At 41.9% G+C, this 21,902-nt stretch overlaps 1 protein-coding gene across 3 annotated transcripts in view; it reads left to right on the forward strand.

Moving 5' to 3' along the window:
- CCDC150 (coiled-coil domain containing 150) overlaps window positions 1-21,902 on the forward strand; it is a 93,290-nt gene that overhangs the window by 53,096 nt on the left and 18,292 nt on the right. For 2 of the 3 annotated variants that reach the window (XM_073675321.1, XM_073675322.1), the window contains 10 exons: window positions 1,665-1,757; window positions 3,526-3,609; window positions 4,471-4,578; window positions 5,184-5,246; window positions 5,939-6,067; window positions 6,170-6,339; window positions 11,206-11,299; window positions 11,385-11,554; window positions 11,635-11,761; window positions 15,658-15,849. In XM_073675321.1, coding sequence (XP_073531422.1) covers window positions 1,665-1,757; window positions 3,526-3,609; window positions 4,471-4,578; window positions 5,184-5,246; window positions 5,939-6,067; window positions 6,170-6,339; window positions 11,206-11,299; window positions 11,385-11,554; window positions 11,635-11,761; window positions 15,658-15,849 — 1,230 coding nt within the window. Of the gene's footprint in view, window positions 1-1,664; window positions 1,758-3,525; window positions 3,610-4,470; window positions 4,579-5,183; window positions 5,247-5,938; window positions 6,068-6,169; window positions 6,340-11,205; window positions 11,300-11,384; window positions 11,555-11,634; window positions 11,762-15,657; window positions 15,850-16,651; window positions 16,777-21,902 lie in introns of those variants that run through there. The other variant, XM_073675323.1, reaches the window with a different exon arrangement.

Consider the following 21,902-nt stretch of genomic DNA (forward strand, 5'->3'; position numbering starts at 1 on the left):
GTTGCGCATTTATCTAAGTTGTTGGGAATCTGCCTCTGTTGTTTTTTTCCCACCCTTAATTTCTGGACTGCTTTGGGACGTCCCACTAGTAATGTCTGTGTCTCCCTTCCTTCCATTCTGCTGCTGAAAGACGGATTTTGGTAAGAACTTACCTGTAAAATCCTTTTCAGCGAAGGAAGGGAGACACAGCTCCCTCCCATGGCAGAAGTGTGTTGTGTTTTCAGATGCGGCGTGACCCTTCTCTGATGGCGGTCATCTGGGCTGGGGTCGGCGCGCTAAGGCTCTGTTCCAGCATTGCCAGCTCATCGCAGTGGTCAGGTCCAGTGAGTAGTACCTGGGACTGTGTGTTTTTTTTCTGTTATATGCATAACCTGTCTTCTTGCTTTTTTCTGAGTTTTTCAGAAGGGGTTATGTTGCTCCGCTGGTGTTAATTGCTCTTCCTTAGCTTGTGTACGGACTGGAGAGCTGGAGTAGGAGGAGCCCAAGCTGGAGGGGCCGGTCAACACTTTTTTGTAATCTGAGGTGAACTATCCTGTGTGGGCTCCGCCTACCCACTAGTAATGTCTGTGTCTCCCTTCCTTCCTTCGCTGAAAAGGATTTTACAGGTAAGTTCTTACCAAAATCCGTCTTTTTTTTATTATTTTAGTAGTGAATAAAAAAATCAGAAGTTTGCAAAAAGAAAATGTTTTGAGTTGTCACCATTTTCCGAGACCCATAACATTTTTATTTTTCTGCCGATGGAGCTGTGTGATGGCTTATTTTTTGTGGGTTGAGACAACGTTTTTATTGATACCATTTTGGGATAGATATGACTTTTTGATCGCTTGTTACAGTTTTTTTTGTGAAATTGCAGCAAACAAGAAAACCTAATTTTGGCGTTTTTGAATTTTTTCCGTGCACAGTGTTTAACGATCGGGTTAATTGTTTTTATATTTTGATAGAATGGACTTTTCTGAATGTGGCGATACCACATATGTGTATTTAAAAAAAAAATAAAGAAAAATTAACATCTTTGAACTTTTAGGCTTTTTTTTTTTTCAAAACTTTTTTTTTACTTTTTACTGTTTTTGTTAGCCCCTTAGGGGACTTGAAGATGCAATCGTCCTATCTCTTGTGCTATATACAGCGATGCCACAGCATTGCAGCATATAGCAGGAATCACAGTCTCCTTTGAGGTATGGCCACAAAGGAGCTCCGTAATGACAGGCATGGGGGTCATCAGCTGACCCTCGGCTGTCATGACAACCCATCGGTGACCCGATACACAGCCATCATCTGCCGGGTATGGAGCGGGCACACTGTGGGAGCCCGCTCCATACACCTGCTTCCGACATGCACCGTACATGTACGGCGGATGTAGTGATGGGGTTAAGGCATGCTGAGGACAGAACATGAGCGGTTGGCCCTTTTAACCCCTTTTAGATTATTATAACTAATTAAAGGGGTTATCTGGGACAGCTCCAAGCAGTCATGGACCACTCCTGCGGGCGATTCTCCAGGTTCCTGTACCGTCACTTTAACAGCAGTTATTTCTCCTCTGCTTTGTTTTGTAATTATTTTCTTGGTAAGTTTCAATAAAAATGGCTACTTTTGAAGAGTTAGCATATTTTCTTTTCCTGTCTGTCTCTTGCATTATTTTCCTAATGACAGACATTATCTTGCAGTTAGAACAAGAGTTGCTCCAGAGCTCTCTGTGGGTACAAGAGCAGGAGAACAAACGTCTTGCAGAACGCATGGCATTGCTAGAGCAAGAACAGGTACACTTTTATTTAAAAAATGATTTTAAAGGGGATGTCCAGTATGTAGATATTTATGACCCATCCAATGAATAAGTCACCAATATCCGATCAATGGCATCCGACACCGGACACCCCCACCTTTCAGCTGTTTGCAGCGCCCATTCATGTGAATGGGCACTGAACTGTAGTACCCGACGAAAATGGCCACTACACAGTGTATGAAGCTGTGCGGTTCCGGTTCTGTACACAGCTGATCGGCGGTTGGGCCTTAAAAGAGGTTGTCCACTTTATTGCAGTATTTTCTAACATGTCATCATTTCTTAGATGGGTCACAGTAAGTATTACAGTGCCAGTTCATTACTCGAGTGCTTCATTGGAGGGCCCCTGTCACTCATGGATGTTACATTTTAGCAATGGACAGAGTATCCATGGGAAGTAGAATGGTGATGGTGGTCACTGATTTACCCACATCACTACTTTCCCAGATTTCGCTGGTCTTGCCTCAATCTGTATGTGGGATGACTGGGTCCACCGCATGTGCAGATGCATGAGATTGATCAGGTACAATGTCGACATAGAATGGGACAAAGGAAAGGAGTGGTCACACTGGTAAATTACATCACTAGTGCCCATTTATTCCTATAGACTCTGGAACAGCTGCTGTTTAATGCTTACATATCCCATCCACAGGCAGCAATGGGCCTTCCAGTTCTGGGGTAAGAAATGGGTATAGTACTGTGACACATCATAACACGCTATCACTTGCTAGTAAGGTGGACAACCCCTTTTAATTCCTGCAATTACTGATCATATGTATTTTAAATAAACATGAATTGTTTTATATATTGGTCAGTCTCTCAGTTGGCAAAGCGTCTCTAAAAAATAAAATAATATAAAAGGGCTTTTATTATACTAACCTGGGGAGCGGTCCGGTCCGAGAGGTGTTGCTGGCCCTGGCCCGGCGCCTCCCTTCTTGCGATGCCTTGTCCCACCGTCATCGACAGTCTCCCCAGCATCGTACTCCTGTGCAGACGTCCTTCTCTGCCTTCACTAGGGCAGAGTAAAGTACTGTAGTGACCATGTGCCGGGGCTCTTTCACCTTTCCCTGCCCACTGCAGTACTTTGCTCTGCCCTCGTCAGGGCAGAGGCGTACGTCTGCACAGGAGCGCCATGCCATGGAGACTGCATGGATGACGTAGGGAGGCGTCATCTAAACGAAGCAAGAAGGAGGACTGCATCATAAGAAGGGAGGCGTTAGACCAAGACCAGCGGCGCCCCTCAGACCGGACCACCCTCTAGGTGAGTATAATAAAAGCTCTTTTTCTTGTCTTGCAGGTCGGATCTGGGGCTTATACAGCTTTATATAATGCTGTATATGAGGGCTGAAAGGTGTTGGCTGTATCTCATATCGGTCAAACCTGGTGACAGGTTCCTTTTAAGTTAAAAACATATTTTACTGACTAGAAAAATATCATGTTTAAAAAAAGGAGGCTGAAAAAGCTGATAAATCGCTACTATGTAAGACAGTGTTCATTATCCTCCATGTCTGATGGTCCTTATACCAGGTCCACATTATGGCACTGTGTAATTGCTTTCTGAACATTGTTTAGTCGATCCTTGGCTCTAATGTTCTTCTAATTAATCACTGTTGTGCACGACTGTTCCTGAGCACTCGGGGCTGCCCGTCACATACTTTCTTCACTTGTTATGTGAGACGGCTTCATTTGTATCGCGACCATCAGAACTGCGTTCTTTGCTAACATTATATCCATTCTTTTTATTTTAGCACAACAAGAGACAGGTGGAGTTATTGTTGAATGAACTGACCGATAGTAAGAACAAGCTGGCATATGAGAAAGGAAAGCTGCAGGTGAGATCCATCAGAGCTGTTGTGAGAAAGAAGTCAATGGTAACCATCACGTTTACTGGACACTTGTAGTTACAGGACATAAATCTAGTTTTACTTCAGGTCCACCATGGTCATCTGCCTGTTCGTAGAGGTCATATAGAACTCGAAGGACCGGATTCAATAAGACTGATGTTGTGAATAGCAGTCTCAGATCACAGGTCTTCTGGAGTACGATGTGCCTAATTCATTTAGAGGCGCACAGCATTTAATGTTAATGAATTAGGAGCCTCTCTTAACTGGTGTGCTGCTCCTCCAAGGTTCTCCAAAATTTGTAAGGCAATATGGCACACCTGGGATATAGGGTCCTACCCTATAAGATTCAAGTGCAGAAAGAATTTGACACTTTATTAAGGTGCTTAAGAAATTGTTTGTGTCATCTGAAACACAGTGCACAAGCGTGATGTTTCGTTCTTACCGCCATTCATCAGACATACAGATAGTGAAGCCAAGATGCTGAATGGCATAAGGCGTCGATGTGGAGTTGGATTCTTTCTACACTCCCAATGTTCTCCACTGGGGTACATTACTGGAAAAATTTATGTCACTAAAATGGTGTAAATGTTAATGAATTAGATGGGCGGGCTTGGCCACACCTTGTTCTGCTCCTGCTTCACTTATTTTGGTGCTGTTGGCTGGGACTGGCGTGAAAACGCCAAATGTCACAAAATGTTTGATCTATTTCCAAGTGGCTCAAAAATGTTACAACTAATGAAGGTCTAAAAATTGTAATGAATTGGGTCCTTTATCCTCCATTGTTTGGGTAGTATTCAGATGATCCTTGTCTTATTTGGATTCTTGCTGATTTCTTTTTTCTCATTGTAGAGCACTGTACAGCAGTTGCAGTCTGATTTGCAGTCTTTTGGGGAAGCTCATTCTGAGAATTCCAAACTCCGTAAACTGAATGCCGCCCTCCAGGCCAGGTACACACAGGTAAACATGCACACTGTGACAGATTTATACTGAGGCCTTATGCACATGCCAGAGCCGTGTGTAGGAGGACTGATCACAACTGTGGCCAGTGACTGGCTGAGCTTACATTTCCAGCCATTTTAAGGCATGTTTACAGCCACTCTGAGGAGACCGACCACCGCTGCTGTCTAGCTTGTATGTACTGTGATGAAGCTGGCCGGGCTTACAAGATAACAACGTGCTCCAGTGAGTTTGGCCAGCTTCAAACCTTTTAAGACCCTCTTACACATTAGATGAAAGTTGGCCGAACCCAATTACTTCTGTAGGACCTGCCAAAGGTCTGATGTATTTGGGGGGGCCTCCCAAGTCTCCCCCCTGTAGATGATGAGGGGTAGATAAAGATCGGGTAGTTCAAATTTAAAGCGGATCCATTTGTTTTGGGGGGGGGGGGCAGACTCCTCTGTCAATGGATTTCTCCCCTCTGTCCATTGTACAAATATTTCCACTCTGCCAAGGTGAGCTTTCCGATGTATGGTGGAGACGGGAGAGATTGCGGTCGGCTGGCCGCGATATCGTGTATATGCCCAGCTTTAGGTTGCTAACAGTTTTTCCTTTTGTTAATCTAGGTGAATTCAGAATTTGACTCAAGCAAAATCCAGCTGCAGAGATTGGAAGCAAAATTACAGAAGGTCAGTGAGGATTGCAGATTGGGAAATTGTAATCATTTCCTTTTTCATTGGAAGCAAGTGATTAGATGCAGTAGGTGGGTCCCTTCTTCAGTCGGCAGGAGCAACTAAGAGGTGAAACTGCAGTAATCGAGCCTCATAGGAGATTTACAATATACTTTAGATCATAGAAGATTGTTCACCTTCCCCAGGGGCTTAAAAATATGTAAAAAAGAGGTTAAAAGTAAGCTTATTTGGTATCACTTTGTCTGTAAAAGTTCTATATTCTCATATAGAAAATTATTTCTCCAACACGGTGAATGTTGTATATAAAAATGCCAAATCTGTAGCTTTTTGGTCCCTTTGTCTCTCTCAAAAATTGGAATAAATTGTGATAAAAATGTCATATTTACTCTAATATGACACCAATAAAAACAACAGCTTGCCCCCCGTCACTTTTCATTGTTTATACATGCTCTCTGATTGGTAAGAGGGTGATAACATGAGGTCCCCAAAGAAACAGACTAGAATCTTTTTTTTTTCCTGATGTCAATTTTAGCTTTCTCGCCCATAAGAGAAGTAAAATCTTTTGCTGTGCCCGGAAATTCCACCCAGAGATTTGAGCTTGGTATCAATAGCTACGATTTTGGGCGTTAATATATTACTATTCTAATTATTTACTATGACACGGTGTGTGTATTATATTATATCAACAGACAGAACATGTATTATTTTGTAAAGAGGAAGAGCTAGCATTAGCAGTTCAGGCCAGGGATGAAGCCATCAAAGAAGAGAAAAGGCTCAGGCAGGAGGTTGACACTTTCGAGGAGATGGAGGAGCGCACCGTGAGTGGCAATAATGAATTTACATTAGTAAATGTAGCAAATGATTTCTCTCCAGTACTCTCCTATAACATTCTTCTATTTCTTTCAATGTCTTCCTTATAGAAAGCCGTCATTCAGCAGCAACTGTCTGATGTGTGTGAGGAGAGGACTAGAATGTCTGAAACCTTAGACAATGTCTTGTCCTCTCACGCCAAGCTCCAGAAAGACCTAGAAACACTGCAGACAGAATTAGGACGGAAAGATAATGACCTGCTAAGTTTACACAAAGACAGGTAATGCATGGCGGAGTATTTTCTAAGTAGATTAATTGATAACCTGACAAATATAAGTAAAGAAGAGAACCTGTTAAAAAAGAGAAATAATAAATCACATAGGCTGAAGGTAACTGGGCAGTTAGTGTGGCTTTTAGACATTGTTGCTTAGATACAGGTATCCAAAAAGTGACACTAGACAGCGGGGTCTTGTCCTGATGACCGCTATTCTTTAACCTCTTCATATCCTTGCGATTTTCCGCTTTTTCGTTTTCATTTTTTGCTCCCCTTCTTCCTAGAGCCATAACTTTTTTATTTTTCCGTCCACACAGCCATATGAAGGCTTGTTTTTTGCGGGACAAATGGTACTTTTGAGTGACCTCATCCACTTTATCATGGGATGCACTGGAAAGCGGGGAAAACAATTCCAAGTGCGTTGAAACTGCAAAAAAAGTGCAATTTCACAATTGTTTTTTGGGTATTTACCATGTTGACTATACGATAAAACTGACCTGGCAATATGATTCTCCAGTTCAGTACGAGTATGCAGATGTATAGTTTATTTTTATGTAAGTGGTGAAAATAAATTCATAAATTTGTAATGAAAATTTTTTTTTGCTTGTGTTGCTATTTTCCGAGACCCGTAACGACGTTTTCACTGATACCATTTTGGGATAGATACAATGTTTTGATCGCCATTGCAACGTTGCGGCGGCCCAAAAAACTTAATTCTGACGTTTTTTGTTTTTTTTTTGTTACGCGATTTACCAATTGGATTAATGTATTATATATTTTGATAGATCATACGTTACAAATGCAAGGATGCCCTGTCCCTGCAGCTGAAAAACACCCCCATAGCATGATGCTGCCACCACCATGTTTCACTGTTGGGATTGTATTGGGTAGGTGATGAGCAGTGCCTAGTTTTCTCCACATATACCGCTTAGAATTATCACCAAAAAGTTCTATCTTCGTCTTATTAAACCAGAGAATCTTATTTCTCAGTCTGGGAGCCCTAAATGTGTTTTTGAGCAAACTCTATGCAGGTTTTCATATGTCTTTCACTGAGGAGAGGCTTCCATCGGGTCACTCTGCCATAAAGGCCCGACTGGTGGAGGGCTGCAGTGATAGTTGACTTTGTGGAACTTTCTCCCGTCTCCCTACTGCATCTCTGGAGCTCAGCCACAGTGATCTTAGGGTTCTTCTTTACCTCCCTCACTAAGGCTCTTATCCCACGATTGCTCAGTTTGGCTGGACGGCCAGGTCTAGGAAAACTTCTGGTGGTCCCAAACTTCTTCCATTTAAGGATTATGGAGACCACTGTGCTCTTAGGAACCTTGAGTAATGCAGAAATTCTTTTGTAACCTTGGTCAGATCTGTGCCTTGCCACAATTCTGCCTCTGAGCTCCTTGGGCAATTCCTTTTGAGCTCATGATTCTCATTTGGTCTGACATGCACTGTGAGCTGTGAGGTCTTATATAGACAGATGTGTGCCTTTCCAAATCAAGTCCTATCAGTTTAATTAAACACAGCTGGACTCCAATGAAGGAGTAGAACCATCTCAAGGAGGATCACAAGGAAATGGACAGCATGTGACTTAAATATGAGTTTCTGAGCAAAGGGTCTGAATACTTATGACCATGTGATATTTCAGTTTTTCTTTTTTAATACATTTGCAAAAATTTCTACATTTCTGCTTTTTTTTCAGTCAAGATGGGGTGCAGAGTGTACGTTAATGAGAAAAAAAATGAACTTTTTAGAATCTGCCAAATGGCTGAAATGAAACAAAGAGTGAAAAATTTAAAGGGGTCTGAATACTTTCCGTACCCACTGTATGTGTATATTTATATGTAATATTCCACGTGTTAGAATCTGGCATAGTAGGGAAAACAGCCGCGGTCTCGTCCTTCACTCGTCAGTCAATTGCGTAATTGTCCTGGTGATTGAAGGCAGCAGAGTTGCGTCTCCCTAACACTTGGTATCTGCAATCTGATGTCTTAATCCAGAGAAATCTAACATTTTTTAATATGTAAATTAGCTGTTAAGATCTATAGGTCGGACACAGATCTCCCCAAGAATCTGCCTTCAGAGCTTATTTTAAATGGAAGGTGGTGTTACCAGTGTAAGACATGTAGCTAACAAAGAACAGTAGAACTGACTTTGTCTCATTGCAAACATATTTGCAACTGTAGCTCTCACAGCTCTGCTGTATTGCAACACTGACTGCCTGTGAGATGGAACAACTGTAGTCACACACAGCTCTGCAGTGAGATCAAGAGAGCAAGAGCGGCCATCACACATCACACTGGTAACTCCCCCTACCACCTGGAGGTAGATTCTCATGCAGATTAGTGTCCAGCCCATAGTCCTGAACAGATCATTTACATATAAGAAAAAACATGCATTCCTATGGAATTAGAGATCGGATCAGATATCAAGGTATCATTTTATTATAAGTTCTGTGACCTAGATGCCCATATAGATGGCTTAGGGGGCTTGATGCTACTGACGAATTCCCTTTAAATGTAAAATGTGTCATGTAGTCCCAATAACCGCTTCAGATACACTGTCTGCAATCCCTAGTGGCTTGATGGAGAGATGACTCTGAATACAATGACTTGAGACAAATGTATGATCTCACCAGAAGAATGATCCATCTTATCTGGGTCAGCTTTCTACTTGAATCATGTTTGCCTCATAAAGCTTAGGACATTGCAAATACCAATATATGCATCAGTGTACCAAAGTTGTATATCAGAATTTTTTTTTTTCCTAATTTGCAAGCCTTGTAAAACAATACAAAATTGTGCTGTTTGCGGTTTTCAAGGATTGTGTCTAATGACACTTTTAATCTTGTGTAATAAGAGATTTTGGCTCTGTTGACATCTGTAACATCACGGTTTTATTGGTGTCTGCAATCAGATGTGTCACACAATGCACGCAGGTGGCACTGAACCCCATTGACTTCTAATTGGGTCTGACTGTTCCGCTGAAATGGCCTTTATTTTGCATGCAGCATTTGTCTTACCTTCATAAACAACAGAATTTTCAATGGAAGCCCCGAACAAAACCTTTGATACAGATGTGAGCATAGCCTTAAAAACATGTTATAAGTCTAATAAGTAGAAATGCAGGACTATCACCAATTGCAGACTGAAAAACTATACCTACTATGAAGGTCACAACATTGTATACTTATCAGAATCGCTTGTCCACATACACATTTAACCCCTTAACGACATGTGCCATGTCTCTCCCTTTGGCGCAGGCTCTAGCGATGAGCCCGCACCTTTCCGGGGACATGTCAGCTGATCTGATCAGTTGTCATGCGCCCCTAACAGCTGCGGGTGGAATCGCGATCCACCCTCGGCGGTTAACATGTTAAATGCCGCTGTCAAACTTTGACAGCGGCATTTAACATGGCCGCGGTGGGAAGGATGTCACTAGTCCCGCCCATCGGCGCTCGTGTCATATGACCGCAGGTCGCCGATGGGTTGGCATGACAACCCGGGGTCTGCAGGAGACACGTGCGGTTGTCATTGCCTGGATGCTATGAGCGCCGCCCAGCAGTCGGCGCTCATAGCAAGTGAGCATTTCTGCTACACACAGGCAATCAGATGATCGCAGCTTCTAGTCTCCCATGGAGACTATTGAAGCAAGTAAACAGTAAAACAAAAAAAAAATTCTTTAAAAAATATAAAAGTTTAAATCACTCCCCTTTCGCCCCATTCAAAATAAAACAATTAAAAAGAAATCAAATACACACATATTTGGTATCACCGCGTTCAGAATTGCCCGATGTATTAATATATAAAAAGAATGAATCCGATCAGTAAACAGCGTAATAAGAGAAAAAAATCAAAACGCCAGTATTAGTTTTTTTTGGTAGCCGCAAATTGCAATAAAATGCAATGACGGGTGATCAAAACATTGTACCTAACCCAACATAGTATCAATATAAACGTCAGCTTGTCGCGCACAAAATAAGCCCTCACCCAGCCCCAGGTCAAGAAAAATGGAGACTCTACGGGTCTCGGAAATGTCAACTTTTTTTTTTTTAAACAAACTTTGAATTGCTTTTTTTACCACTTACAAAACATGTATAGGTTCTTTTTTTTATCTACGAAATCGTAATGACCTGGAGAATAATAATGGAAGGTTAGTTTTAGCATATAGTGAACGTGGTAAAAAAAAAAAACAACAACTGTGGAATTGCACTGTTTTTGCAATTTCACCGCACTTGGAATTTTTGCCTCGTTTTCCAGTACATTATATGGTAAAACCAATGATGTCGTTCAAAAGTACAACTCGTCCTGCAAAAAATAAGCCCTCAAATGGCCATATTGACCAAAAAATAAAAAAGTTATGGCTCTGGGAAGAAGGGGAGAAAAAAATGAAAGCGCAACAATGGAAAATGGCCCCGGGGGTAAAGGGGTTAAAGTAGATTGTTTGACCCAAGTATCAATTTAGTAGCTAAATTATTTATGCAAATGAGCAGCCTTCTATTATGGCCCTCATATACATTTGATTGCTTTAGGCCAAATGATTGTTTAGCTGACCGCTATCTTCCCTGACTTCGCCAAGTATCTCTGTATTCTCTGAAAGTCGTTGTCAAATCCTCTGGCAGCATCTTTCTCAGAGAACAAAAGGATCAGCCATTGGAAATGCCAACAGGCTGGATTCTTCTCTCCCCAGACATCATCTGTTAGGGTAGAGGACCCCATACACATTGGACTGTCGAAAGATATCAGTGGGCCCGGCCGACACTAGTGTAATGTGCATGGAGGACTTTAGTCCTTTCTCACAATAACTTTATCCATAAGTACAGTACTTTATTTCTCTTTATGTTGTGCTTATGTGTCTCTTGTCCTCCATGTTTCTTCTTAGGTCTCAGAATCGGAAACGTGTTGAGAAACTGAAGGCTGAACTTTTAGAGTGCAATGCAAAGCTACAGACTGCAGAGTGCCAGCAATACAGAGAGGTACGCAAGTCTTGTTATTTTTTTCTCCTCTTTCTTAGGTATGCTTTATCAGCGGAGATTATCATTTGCTTTATTTTCCAAACAGATAGAACCGTTGCAGAAATTTGTTGAAGCTGCTCGTGAGGATAACCGAAAGCTCGTGCAAACATTGAACCTGACTTTACAGAGAAACTCAACTTTACAGAATCATGTCAATGAACTACAAAAAGAGCTACAAAACAAAGAATTACAAGAGAAGCAATTGATTCTGAATCTGTAATATCACTGTCATTCTAAAGAATATTTATTGTAATGTACACAGAGTTCACTAAGATAATATCTTGTTTTCTTTATAGGACAAAAGCTGAGGAAGATTACAGCATAAGGGAAAAGTTATTAGGGGAGCAACTCGTATCACTTAAGAATAAGCACCAGGTGGAGAGTAAAGAAGCAAAGAAAACAGCAAGGAAAGAGCTTACAGAGGTATCTTCTCTTTTTTAGTAGCACTATGCTTTTACTTTCATCCTTGGACACCATGTTTTTTAATAACGTTAGCTATACAACGTATGTCTTGTACAGCAAATAGTGTGCTCCTGTTATTATAAATATAACTTCTCCAAATTACCAATTTGGTCCTATACCCGTATCATAAATGTCACATTATGGGTGCATTCACTCTGAGTTTGCAGTGTAAATTGCAGTTGTATGATAGAGCCAATCCTGACTGTATAGGTATCAAGTGACAAACATCACCCACGTCTTTCTGTGGTTTCTCCTGATGAAGAAGAATTGATACTTTGAAACTCTTTGAGATTAAAACCTCAATTATTTCAGTATACACTGGACTCTCTGGATATCTTTTATTTCATACAGGCCAGCAGCGCAGCATACCCCACCTCCTACAATAAACATTTTTTCTTTGGCTCATATAGAGGAAAAAGGATTTTTTTTAAGGGATACCTCTGTATTATATAGCAAAGTCAATAATTAAAACAACATATGTTATGGATTTGGGGCCTATGTATAAATATCACATTTAAGTTGGGAGCTTTTGTGACATTACAGTATAGCAAAATGTTTAGGCAGGTGTGGGAAAAAATGCTGCATAGTAAGCATTCTTTCAAACATAGAAGTGTCAATAGTTTATTTTTATCAATTAACAAAATAGAAATGGATAGAACAAAAGAGAAATCTAAATCAAATCAATATTTGGTGTAACCTTCTTCTTCAAAACAGCTTCACTTCTTCTAGGTACACTTGTACATAGTTTTTGAAGAAACTCTGCAGGGAGGTTGTTCCCAACATCATGGAGAATAAACCACTGACCTTCTGTGGATGTAGGCTTGTGCAAATACTTCCGTCTCTTTATGTAATATTAAGCTGGGTTCACATAGCACTGATGGAGCCACTGAATGTAGTGGCAAACCCTTACGTCCGAACCCCCGCAAAACAGGATTTGAGTGTATGCGCTAACTGGGTTATTGACTATAATGATGCAGACGCAGTCACAGTATGTTCTCTTGTGCATCCATAGCTGCTGTATACACCTAGTGGAGGTGGGCTGCAAGACATCGTCGACTACAACTTGCTGCTCGCCTTCAAAAGGTGCATACGGCCAAAAATGATGCACAACAGAGCACACTCTGACTCTGTCTACATCATTATAGTCATTGGCCCTGTCGGCGCATACACCCTAATCCTGTGTTGTGGGGGTTCGGACGTAAGCCTCGATGGAGCCACTGAATGTAATGGCAAACACTATGTGAACCTTGCCTTAGAGGGACTTGATGTTAAGATCAGGGGTGTATGGGGCCCATAACATCACTTCCAGGACTCTTTATGTTCAAGATCTTGATGACATCAGCTATATATTTGGAGTTGTTGTCTTTCTGCAAAATAAATTTAGAGCCAGTCAGTCGCCTCCCTGATGGTATTCCATGATAGATAAGTATCTGCCTGTAGTTCTCACCATTGAGAACACCATTATGTGCCATTAATAGTTAGTTCTCCAAGATGTTGGGAACAACCTCCCTGCCAAGTTCCTTCAAAAACTGTGTGCAAGTGTACATAGACAAATTGATGCTGTATTGAAGGCAAAGGGTGTTCACACCAAATTTTGATTTGATTTTAATTTCTCTTTTGTTCGCTCACTCTGCAATTTGTTAATTGATAAAAAAATAATCTATTAAATGGGTTGTCCTATTTCAGAAAATGTTTGTCCTTGACTGCAGTTTGTTATAAAATAACAGACTACTTTTTACTCACCATCCCCGGGGCCAGAGCAGTGTCTTTAGCGCTGATATTGGCTGTGATTCTGATGTCATATTGATGGCGCAGGAGCCAGTCAGTGAGCTCAGCAGCTCTGCTCGTGTAGATGGAACGACCCCTTCAGAGTTGCTGAGCTCACTGACTAGCTACCATGCTGTCGATGTGATGTCAGGGTCACTGACAAAATCAGACACCAGAAGCAGCGTCAGAGACCCTGCACTGGACCCGGGGACGGTGAGTAAAGCGCAGTTCTTTTTTTTTATGACAAACTGCAGCTGGGAATAAATGTTTTCTGAAAGGGGACAATCCCTTTAACACTTCTACTGTAGCGCCAGAGTCTCTGCCTTCTGCCCAGCAGAGACGCCGACCCCCTTACCACCGTGGCGTCATCTTCTCCCCTGGCTGTGTGTTCTCGCAGATCCCCGGGCACTGTGCTTAGGGCGCGCACGTGCTCCCTGTTTCTTAAAGGGGTCGCGCTCGCCGTCCTAATATGTCCCTGGCCAATTGCCAGAGGATAGCTGATATTTTAGGCACCTCCTCCTGCCTGCCTATCTGCCGTGCCTGCCAATCAGCCTGCCAGCCGAGCCTGTCCGTCAGTCAGCTCCGTCCACCTGTCTACCAGCCGTGCACATCTGTCTGCCCATCTGTTAATCCAGTCTGCTTCGGCTATCAGCCCTGTGGGAGTCGCCTGCTTTCACACGAGGTCATTCCCAGAGTGGCACCTGGTTCACCTTCCCGGTCCCTCCTTGGTTCACGGAGTCGACTAAGCCGCCGTGTAGCTAGGGTCGGTCCAGGTAGGCACTTAGTTACGTCCCTCTGGTCCCTCCTTGCACCAAGGCACAGTGGTTCCACCATCTGGACCCATAACATCTATTTTTGAAAACATTCTTAATTTGTAGCATTTTTTCCACTCCTGCCTAAGGCTGTGTGCACACGATGCTTTTCCGCAGTGTTTTTGCAGCTGCGGAAACGCATGGCAGAAGGCCTACCATGTTCCCCAATGATAATCCGCATGTGCTGTGCACATGCTGCGGAAATTTCCGCTGCGGATTATCATTGCGGAAAAAAACGCAGCACTACCAATTATTTTGCGGAAGCGCTGCGTCTTCGCCGCCATTGACTTGCATTAGACTGCATGGATTACGCATCACTGTATATGTAGATGTGTAATCCACGCGTTCTAATGTGCGGATGGTACCCGGGTGTGGAGGAGAGGAGAGTCTCATCCACACCCAGGTACCGTTAAAAAATTTGTAAAAAAAAGAATAAAATAAAAAATAAATGTATACTTACCTTCTGTTGGCCCGCGCACCGCTCCTGCTTGGTTCCCGGCACTTTGCAGTGAATTTAAGGACCTGCGCTGACGTCAGAGTCATGTGACGGGTCACGTGACGCTGACGTCGGCAGGTCTTTCAATTCACTGTTGCCGGCAAGGGAGAACGGAGTGAGCAGGACAGCGCGGGCCATCAGAGGGTAAGTATACGTTATTTTTTATTTTTACCACTCTCTCGGGTCACACTATATAAATCCATGCCGTTTGCATGGATTTATATAGTGTGACCAAGTTGTCACAAGCACTTTCCAAGTGATGCTAATCGCTTGGAAAGCGCTTGTCAATCCGCATGCGGAAATGTCAGTGGGTAACCGCTCCATTTCCGCATGTCCCTGGCAGGAAAGCCCATGTACAATCCGCATGCGTTTTTTTTCTGCCAGGGAGATGCAGAAACGCTCAGGAAAAAATCCTGAGCATTTCTGCATCGTGTGCACATAGCCTAAAACTTTTGCACTGTATTGTACTCCAAATGTGCTCTGTATGAATGCACCTGAAGACTGAGTGGGATAGGCCTATTCTCTTAGTACACTGGATTCAAAGCCCCCTTTTTACCACCAATTTGCATTTATGTAAGAAAATAATGAAGATTTTTTTAATGTAGATTTATTTGTGAAAATGAAAGAATAGTTTATAGATTTTTTAATGTATTTGAAGCCAGTAATTCTATGGTGCTGCAAACCATTGGAGAAGCTGCCACTTGCATTCCTATCTGAAGCTAATCTCCTTGTCAGTGAGAGGTGATCTAATCTTTGCCTTTATTCTATTATGTACCACACAGCTGAAGAAAGCATTAGACTCAGTTACCGCAAAATCAACAGAGCTTTCAAGGACAAACAGAGAACTGAGAAACAGGGAGTCTATGCTTGAGAAAGAGACCTTACACCAAAAAGACCTTATTCACAACCTGAAAATACAGCTCAAATCTCACATAGAGAGCAAAGGGGTCAGAAAGCAAAATGAAAGAATACAAGTGAGTTACATGCTTATATTTTATGTACTGTCTATGGAATAATAAGAAAAAAACTGAACTATAAAAGCAGCCAGCAGAATAGCTGCAGGAATTAAAGATCCTCACTATTCTCTGTATGCTTTTTCCTGGCTCTCATACGCTGTTCATCATGGTTTTATTTACCACACTCCACTGTTCTACTATTCTTTGCCTAAAGCGCGTCCAGCACTGCAGATATCTTGGCCTAAACTGATCTGGGCTTCTCATCACCTCTTAAACGCTCTTACCTCTTTTTATTATTTTATTTTTTATTTCAAAGGGATGTCTATAAAACCCATTTACAGGCACCCTATTCGAGAAAGGGTACCCCTCATTCAGGACATTTATCAGATAGCCAGGATCGGGAGCGGCTGCAAAGAGCGTCTCATTTGACCACCCAATAAGGATAGCCCATAGAATTCATTGTGGGCAATGTACGGCTTCATTCCTTATGTGGTGGCGCTGGATTTGGTGCCAGGTTTCTGTAGAGATTACAGCTGGAAATTCAAGTGGTTTGAAATTCTGTGATGGGATATTTAGGTGACCCTTCTAAGGAAAACGATTGTACAATAACAATACTTATATAACCATTGAATTTAACATGCGCCGTCCCCAACACAAATCACTCCATTTGAGTATGAAGTTTCCGCAGGCTGCAACCTATTTAGCTTTCTGTATGGAAAAGTCGAAAGACTTTTTATTCTTCTTAAATAGATAATGTGTAGTGGAATAAGCTGCATTTATGAATACGGCCTGATGGATATTACTGTTTCCATTGCCATAGTCACACTGTCTCCAGTTTGGTGAGGCCAGAAGATTTCTTTGTCTGCTTTAAATGAGATGTCCAAAATAAGAAAAAGGAACCAAACCACCTTGCATCTGATACTGCAGTTTTTCCCAGTTGAGGGTAAGCTACAATAGAAGACAGGTCATGGGCCAACGTGGCACAATTTGTGAAGCGAAAATAAGCAGATCCTTTTGTCTAAGTCTGAATATTTATTTTGAACACTGTTACATCTTACTATAACATATTAAATTGATGGCATGTTTCTAGGAGGTATTTAACATGATATTGGTGGATCCAACAAGCATGAGAATGAAATGACCACAGCAGACATGAATGCCAGGCTATGGAAGAGAGCTTTCACTGAATGTGGTTGCACTAGTAAGGCTACCAAAAGGACTGTGCCACAACTATCCTCCTAGTGTAGGTCCTAGTTATTAGACCCCCCCTGATTACATATCCTAGGAATGTGCCATCAATGTTGTGTCAGGAAACTACTTGTCATTTCTTGGTTCCCATGTGGACCGATCTCAGTCAAGTCTAGTATCTGTCCCTAATAGTTGGTCTGGTCTGCACAAACTAGTTGAGGAGAAATTGATTAGAGTTTGGCCAAATTTACTCTTTCTGGTAGACACAGCAGTCCTCCTAGTTATCACAGCAAGGCCTCCCTTCCCTTCATATACTCCTACCTCATGTTCCAGTGTTACGGCCGAAGTCACAACCAAGAAACCCATCACCAGATAATGTATGGAGCTTCCTGCAACAGTCTCTGCTCAGCACACATAGCTCTGTCATTTACTTTACTGTATTGTTATTTATACAGTACAGACCAAAAGTTTGGACACACCTTCTCATTTAAAGATTTTTCTGTATTTTCATGACTATGAAAATTGTACATTCACACTGAAGGCATCAAAACTATGAATTAACACATGTGGAATTATATACTTAACAAAAAAGTGTGGAACAACTGAAAATATGTCTTATATTCTAGGTTCTTCAAAGTAGCCACCTTTTGCTTTGATGACTGCTTTGCACACTCTTGGCAGTCTCTTGATGAGCTTCAAGAGGTAGTCACCGGGAATGGTTTTCACTTCACAGGTGTGCCCTGTCAGGCTTAATAAGTGGGATTTCTTGCCTTATAAATGGGGTTGGGACCATCAGTTGTGTTATGCAGAAGTCTGGTGGATACACAGCTGATAGTCCTACTGAATAGACTGTTAGAATTTGTATTATGGCAAGAAACAAGCAGCTAAGTAAAGAAAAACGAGTGGCTATCATTACTTTAAGAAATGAAGGTCAGTCAGTCCGAAAAATTGGGCAAACTTTGAAAGTGTCCCCAAGTGCAGTTGCAAAAACCATCAAGCGCTACAAAGAAACTGGCTCACATGAGGACCGCCCCAGGAAAGGAAGACCAAGAGTCACCTTTGCTTCTGAGGATAAGTTTATCTGAGTCACCAGCCTCAGAAATAGCAGGTTAACAGCAGCTCAGATTAGAGACCAGGTCAATGCCACACAGAGTTCTAGCAGCAGACACATCTCTTCAACAGCTGTTAAGAAGAGACTTTGTGCAGCAGGCCTTCATGGTAAAATAGCTGCTAGGAAACCACTACTAAGGACAGGCAACAAGCAGAAGAGACATTAGACCAGGGGAAATCTGTGCTTTGGTCTGATGAGTCCAAATTTGAGATCTTTGGTTCCAACCACCGTGTCTTTGTGCGACGCAGAAAAGGTGAACGTATGGACTCTACATGCCTGGTTCCCACTGTGAAGCATGGAGGAGGAGGTGTGATGGTGTGGGGGTGCTTTTCTGGTGACACTGTTGGGGATTTATTCAAAATTGAAGGCATACTGAACCAGCATGGCTACCACAGCATCTTGCAGCGGCATGCTATTCCATCCGGTTTGCATTTAGTTGGACCATCATTTATTTTTCAACAGGACAATGACCCCAAACACACCTCCAGGCTGTGTAAGGGCTATTTGACCCAGAGGGAGAGTGATGGGGTGCTACGCCAGATGACCTGGCCTCCACAGTCACCAGACCTGAACCAAATCGAGATGGTTTGGTGTGAGCTGGACCGCAGAGTGAAGGCAAAAATGGACAACAAGTGCGAAGCATCTCTGGGAACTCCTTCAAGATTGTTGGAAGACCATTTCCGGTGACTACCTCTTGAAGCTCATCAAGAGTGTGCAAAGCAGTCATTAACGGAAAAGGTGGCTACTTTGACGAACCTAGAATATAAGACATATTTTCAGTTGTCTCACACTTTTTTGTTAAGTATGTAAGTCCACATGTGTTAATTCATAGTTTTGATGCCTTCAGTGTGAATGTACAATTTTCATAGTCATGAAAATACAGAAAAATCTTTAAATGAGAAGGTGTATCCAAACTTTTGGTCTGTACTGTAGGTCTTTGACTTCTGCCAAGGAAAGATGAACGTTGATGCCATTCCAGGCAGCATTCTGCTCTGTCCTAGTGTAATGTGTTTTAAAGAGAACCTCTCATGTGCAAAAACATTATTTGCATGCAGATTTGGGGTTTATCTGCAGGTAAATAGCATTAAAATTCTGCCTGGGCACCTTATTGAAAGCATGGGCTATCAGGAGAAAATTAACTTCTGTCCTCCTGGGAGCTGTTGGCATTCAGTCGCTACAATGTGAGCTGGGGCTGTAATCACTCCCTGCCACTTTGATTGACAGCTCTTTCTGTAGAGTGAGCTGACAATCAAAGTGTCAGGGAGTGATTACAGCCCCCGCTCACATTATAGTGATTGTAATCGTTCTGTCCACGCCTCCATGACTAAAAGAGAATCAGATCATCCAGTGGTTAGTTATTAGCACTCATCTGAATACAAAGGGAAGATCTCTCTTTGCAAGTATTTTTTTTGTTTCAGTGCATTTGAAAACAAGGCTATTTTGCATATTGTCTTAAAGGCTAACCATACTTTAAGTAACTTTTCATAGTAAACTGTCCTGTGTGTACGTAATCAATAACCTTATATCTGGCTACTATATGACTTGTATCCTGCATTTTCATCAGTTTTTCCCTCTGCATGCTCTATCTCTTAAATTGCAATCCACTCTGAGCTGGTGGGAGGAGACTACCTGCATTGATCTCTCCCATACTCAGTACAGCACATAGAGAAGGATTCTTGATCTTCATTCCCTTATTAGCACACAGACAAGCAGCAGAGATATGGAGGAAATTATACTGTAATACTGAACTGTCATGCTGTGAAACAAGCTATGATGTGAGGTTCAAGACTTGTCAGAAAGCTCAACACAATCTCTCAATGTCTCCCTCTGCATGTTACCTTACTCTGCCTCTCACTCTTCCAACACTCTTTCATCTCTATAGAGTATAATGGGCAGTGCCCTGTATCCCACAGTGAACTGGTAGTCCATCTTGTCTGAGTTAACACTGGTTTGAGCTATTTTTTTCAGAGTGAATGACAAGTACAGGAGGCGGGGAGGGGGGGATAAATGTCTGATAAGTAGGGAAGGAAGTTCATTTCTTTGGTAAGACATATTTGGGAGTTTTTTTAATATTTGTCTGCGCTATTGATTTATGCAAAGTGTGTTTTAAAGAACAGTTCCATTTTAACCCCTTTCTGAAATAGGATGTATCCATATGTCCCTGTGGCCTGGTACCATATGGATATGTCCCGGCGATTTTGTACACTCGCGATCGCCGCCAGGTGTCAACTAATTCTGACAGCTGACACCCGACACTCAGTGTAGGGAGTGGTGCCCGCACCGCTCCCGGCACTTTAACTAGCACTTTAACCCCCAGCATTTAGCGAGCGAGCAGAGGGACAGACTCCCCTCTGCTCTTGGATCGGAAAGCACGCGGCGTCATTGTGGGGTCCCGATCGTTGTCATGACAACATCCGGGTCACCAGGCACTAGCAAGGTAGTTAGATCATGCGCAGTGCATGATCTAACTATGTTTTGTCTGCAGGGCTGACAGCTATAAGGCATAGCAGTGATCCTGCTCTGCTATGCCTTATAACAACGATCAGATGCAAAAAGTGAAAGTCCCATAGTCGGAATAAGTTAAAAAGTTAAAAAAAAGTTAAAAGTTGTAAAAATATATTTTTTAAAATCACAAAATAATAAAATAATGAATAAAAATATACTGTATCCGTAAATAAATATTATGAAAAAAAAATAAACAATAAAAGTACACATATGTGGTATCGCTGCGCCCAGAACGACCTGACCTATAAAACTGTCTAACTAGCTAACCCCCTTAGTGAACACGGTTAAAAAAAAAAAAAACGAGGCAAAAAAACAATGCTTTATCATCATACCACCTAACAAAAAGTGGAATAAAATGCAATGAAAAAGACGAATGTAAATAAAAATGGTACCGCTGAAAACATCATCTTGTCCTGCAGAAAAAACAAGCCACCATACAGCTTCATCAGCCAAAAAATAAAGTTATAGCTCACAGAATAAAGCGATGCAAACAAAATTATTTTTTCTATAAAATAATTTTTATTGTGTAAAAGCACCAAACATTAAAAAACTATATAAATGTAGTACCGCTGTAAATGTACTGACCTGAAGAATAAAGCTGCCTTATCAATTTTACCTCAAGCGGAACGGCATAAAATTTTTTTTCCTGAATTGTTGGTTTTTGTTTATTCTGCCTCCCAAAAATCGGAATAGAAAGTGATCAAAAAATGTCATGTGCCTGAAAATGGCACCAATAAAAATGTCAACCCGTCCCTCAAAAAAAATAAGACCTCACATGACTCTGTCGGCCGAAATATGGAAAAATTATAGCGCTCAAAATATGGCGATGCAAAAACTAGTTTTAGTAAAAAGCGTCTTTTAGTGTGTGACAGCTGCCAAACATAAAAACCCCGATATAAATCTGGTATCGCTGTAATCGCACCGACCCGAAGAATAAAGTTGACTAATCACTTATACTTCAACGGCGTAAAAAATAAACAAAACCAATTCTTCACCTGCTGCTGATTTGTTCATTCTGCCTCCTAAAGATCGCAGTAAGGATCGGCTCACATTTAACCTGCGCTCTGCGCTGAGCACTTACACCAGGGTTTCCGTGTAAATCTCTGAAATACGTGATTCAGACGGAACCCCCGGCGGAAGATTCCCTCTAATGAAGCAGATGGAGGCACCGTGGAAGCCATCTGGCCTGTGATCCCACGGTATCTTTTTATTAGACGTGCATAAAAGTGCCATCGGCCACAGTTTTGGGAACCTCTGAAAAAAACTA

Source organism: Phyllobates terribilis, unplaced genomic scaffold (assembly GCF_046119375.1).
Source record: "Phyllobates terribilis strain yellow unplaced genomic scaffold, ASM4611937v1 Scaffold_3__8_contigs__length_932513732, whole genome shotgun sequence".
Taxonomy (NCBI): domain Eukaryota; kingdom Metazoa; phylum Chordata; class Amphibia; order Anura; family Dendrobatidae; genus Phyllobates; species Phyllobates terribilis.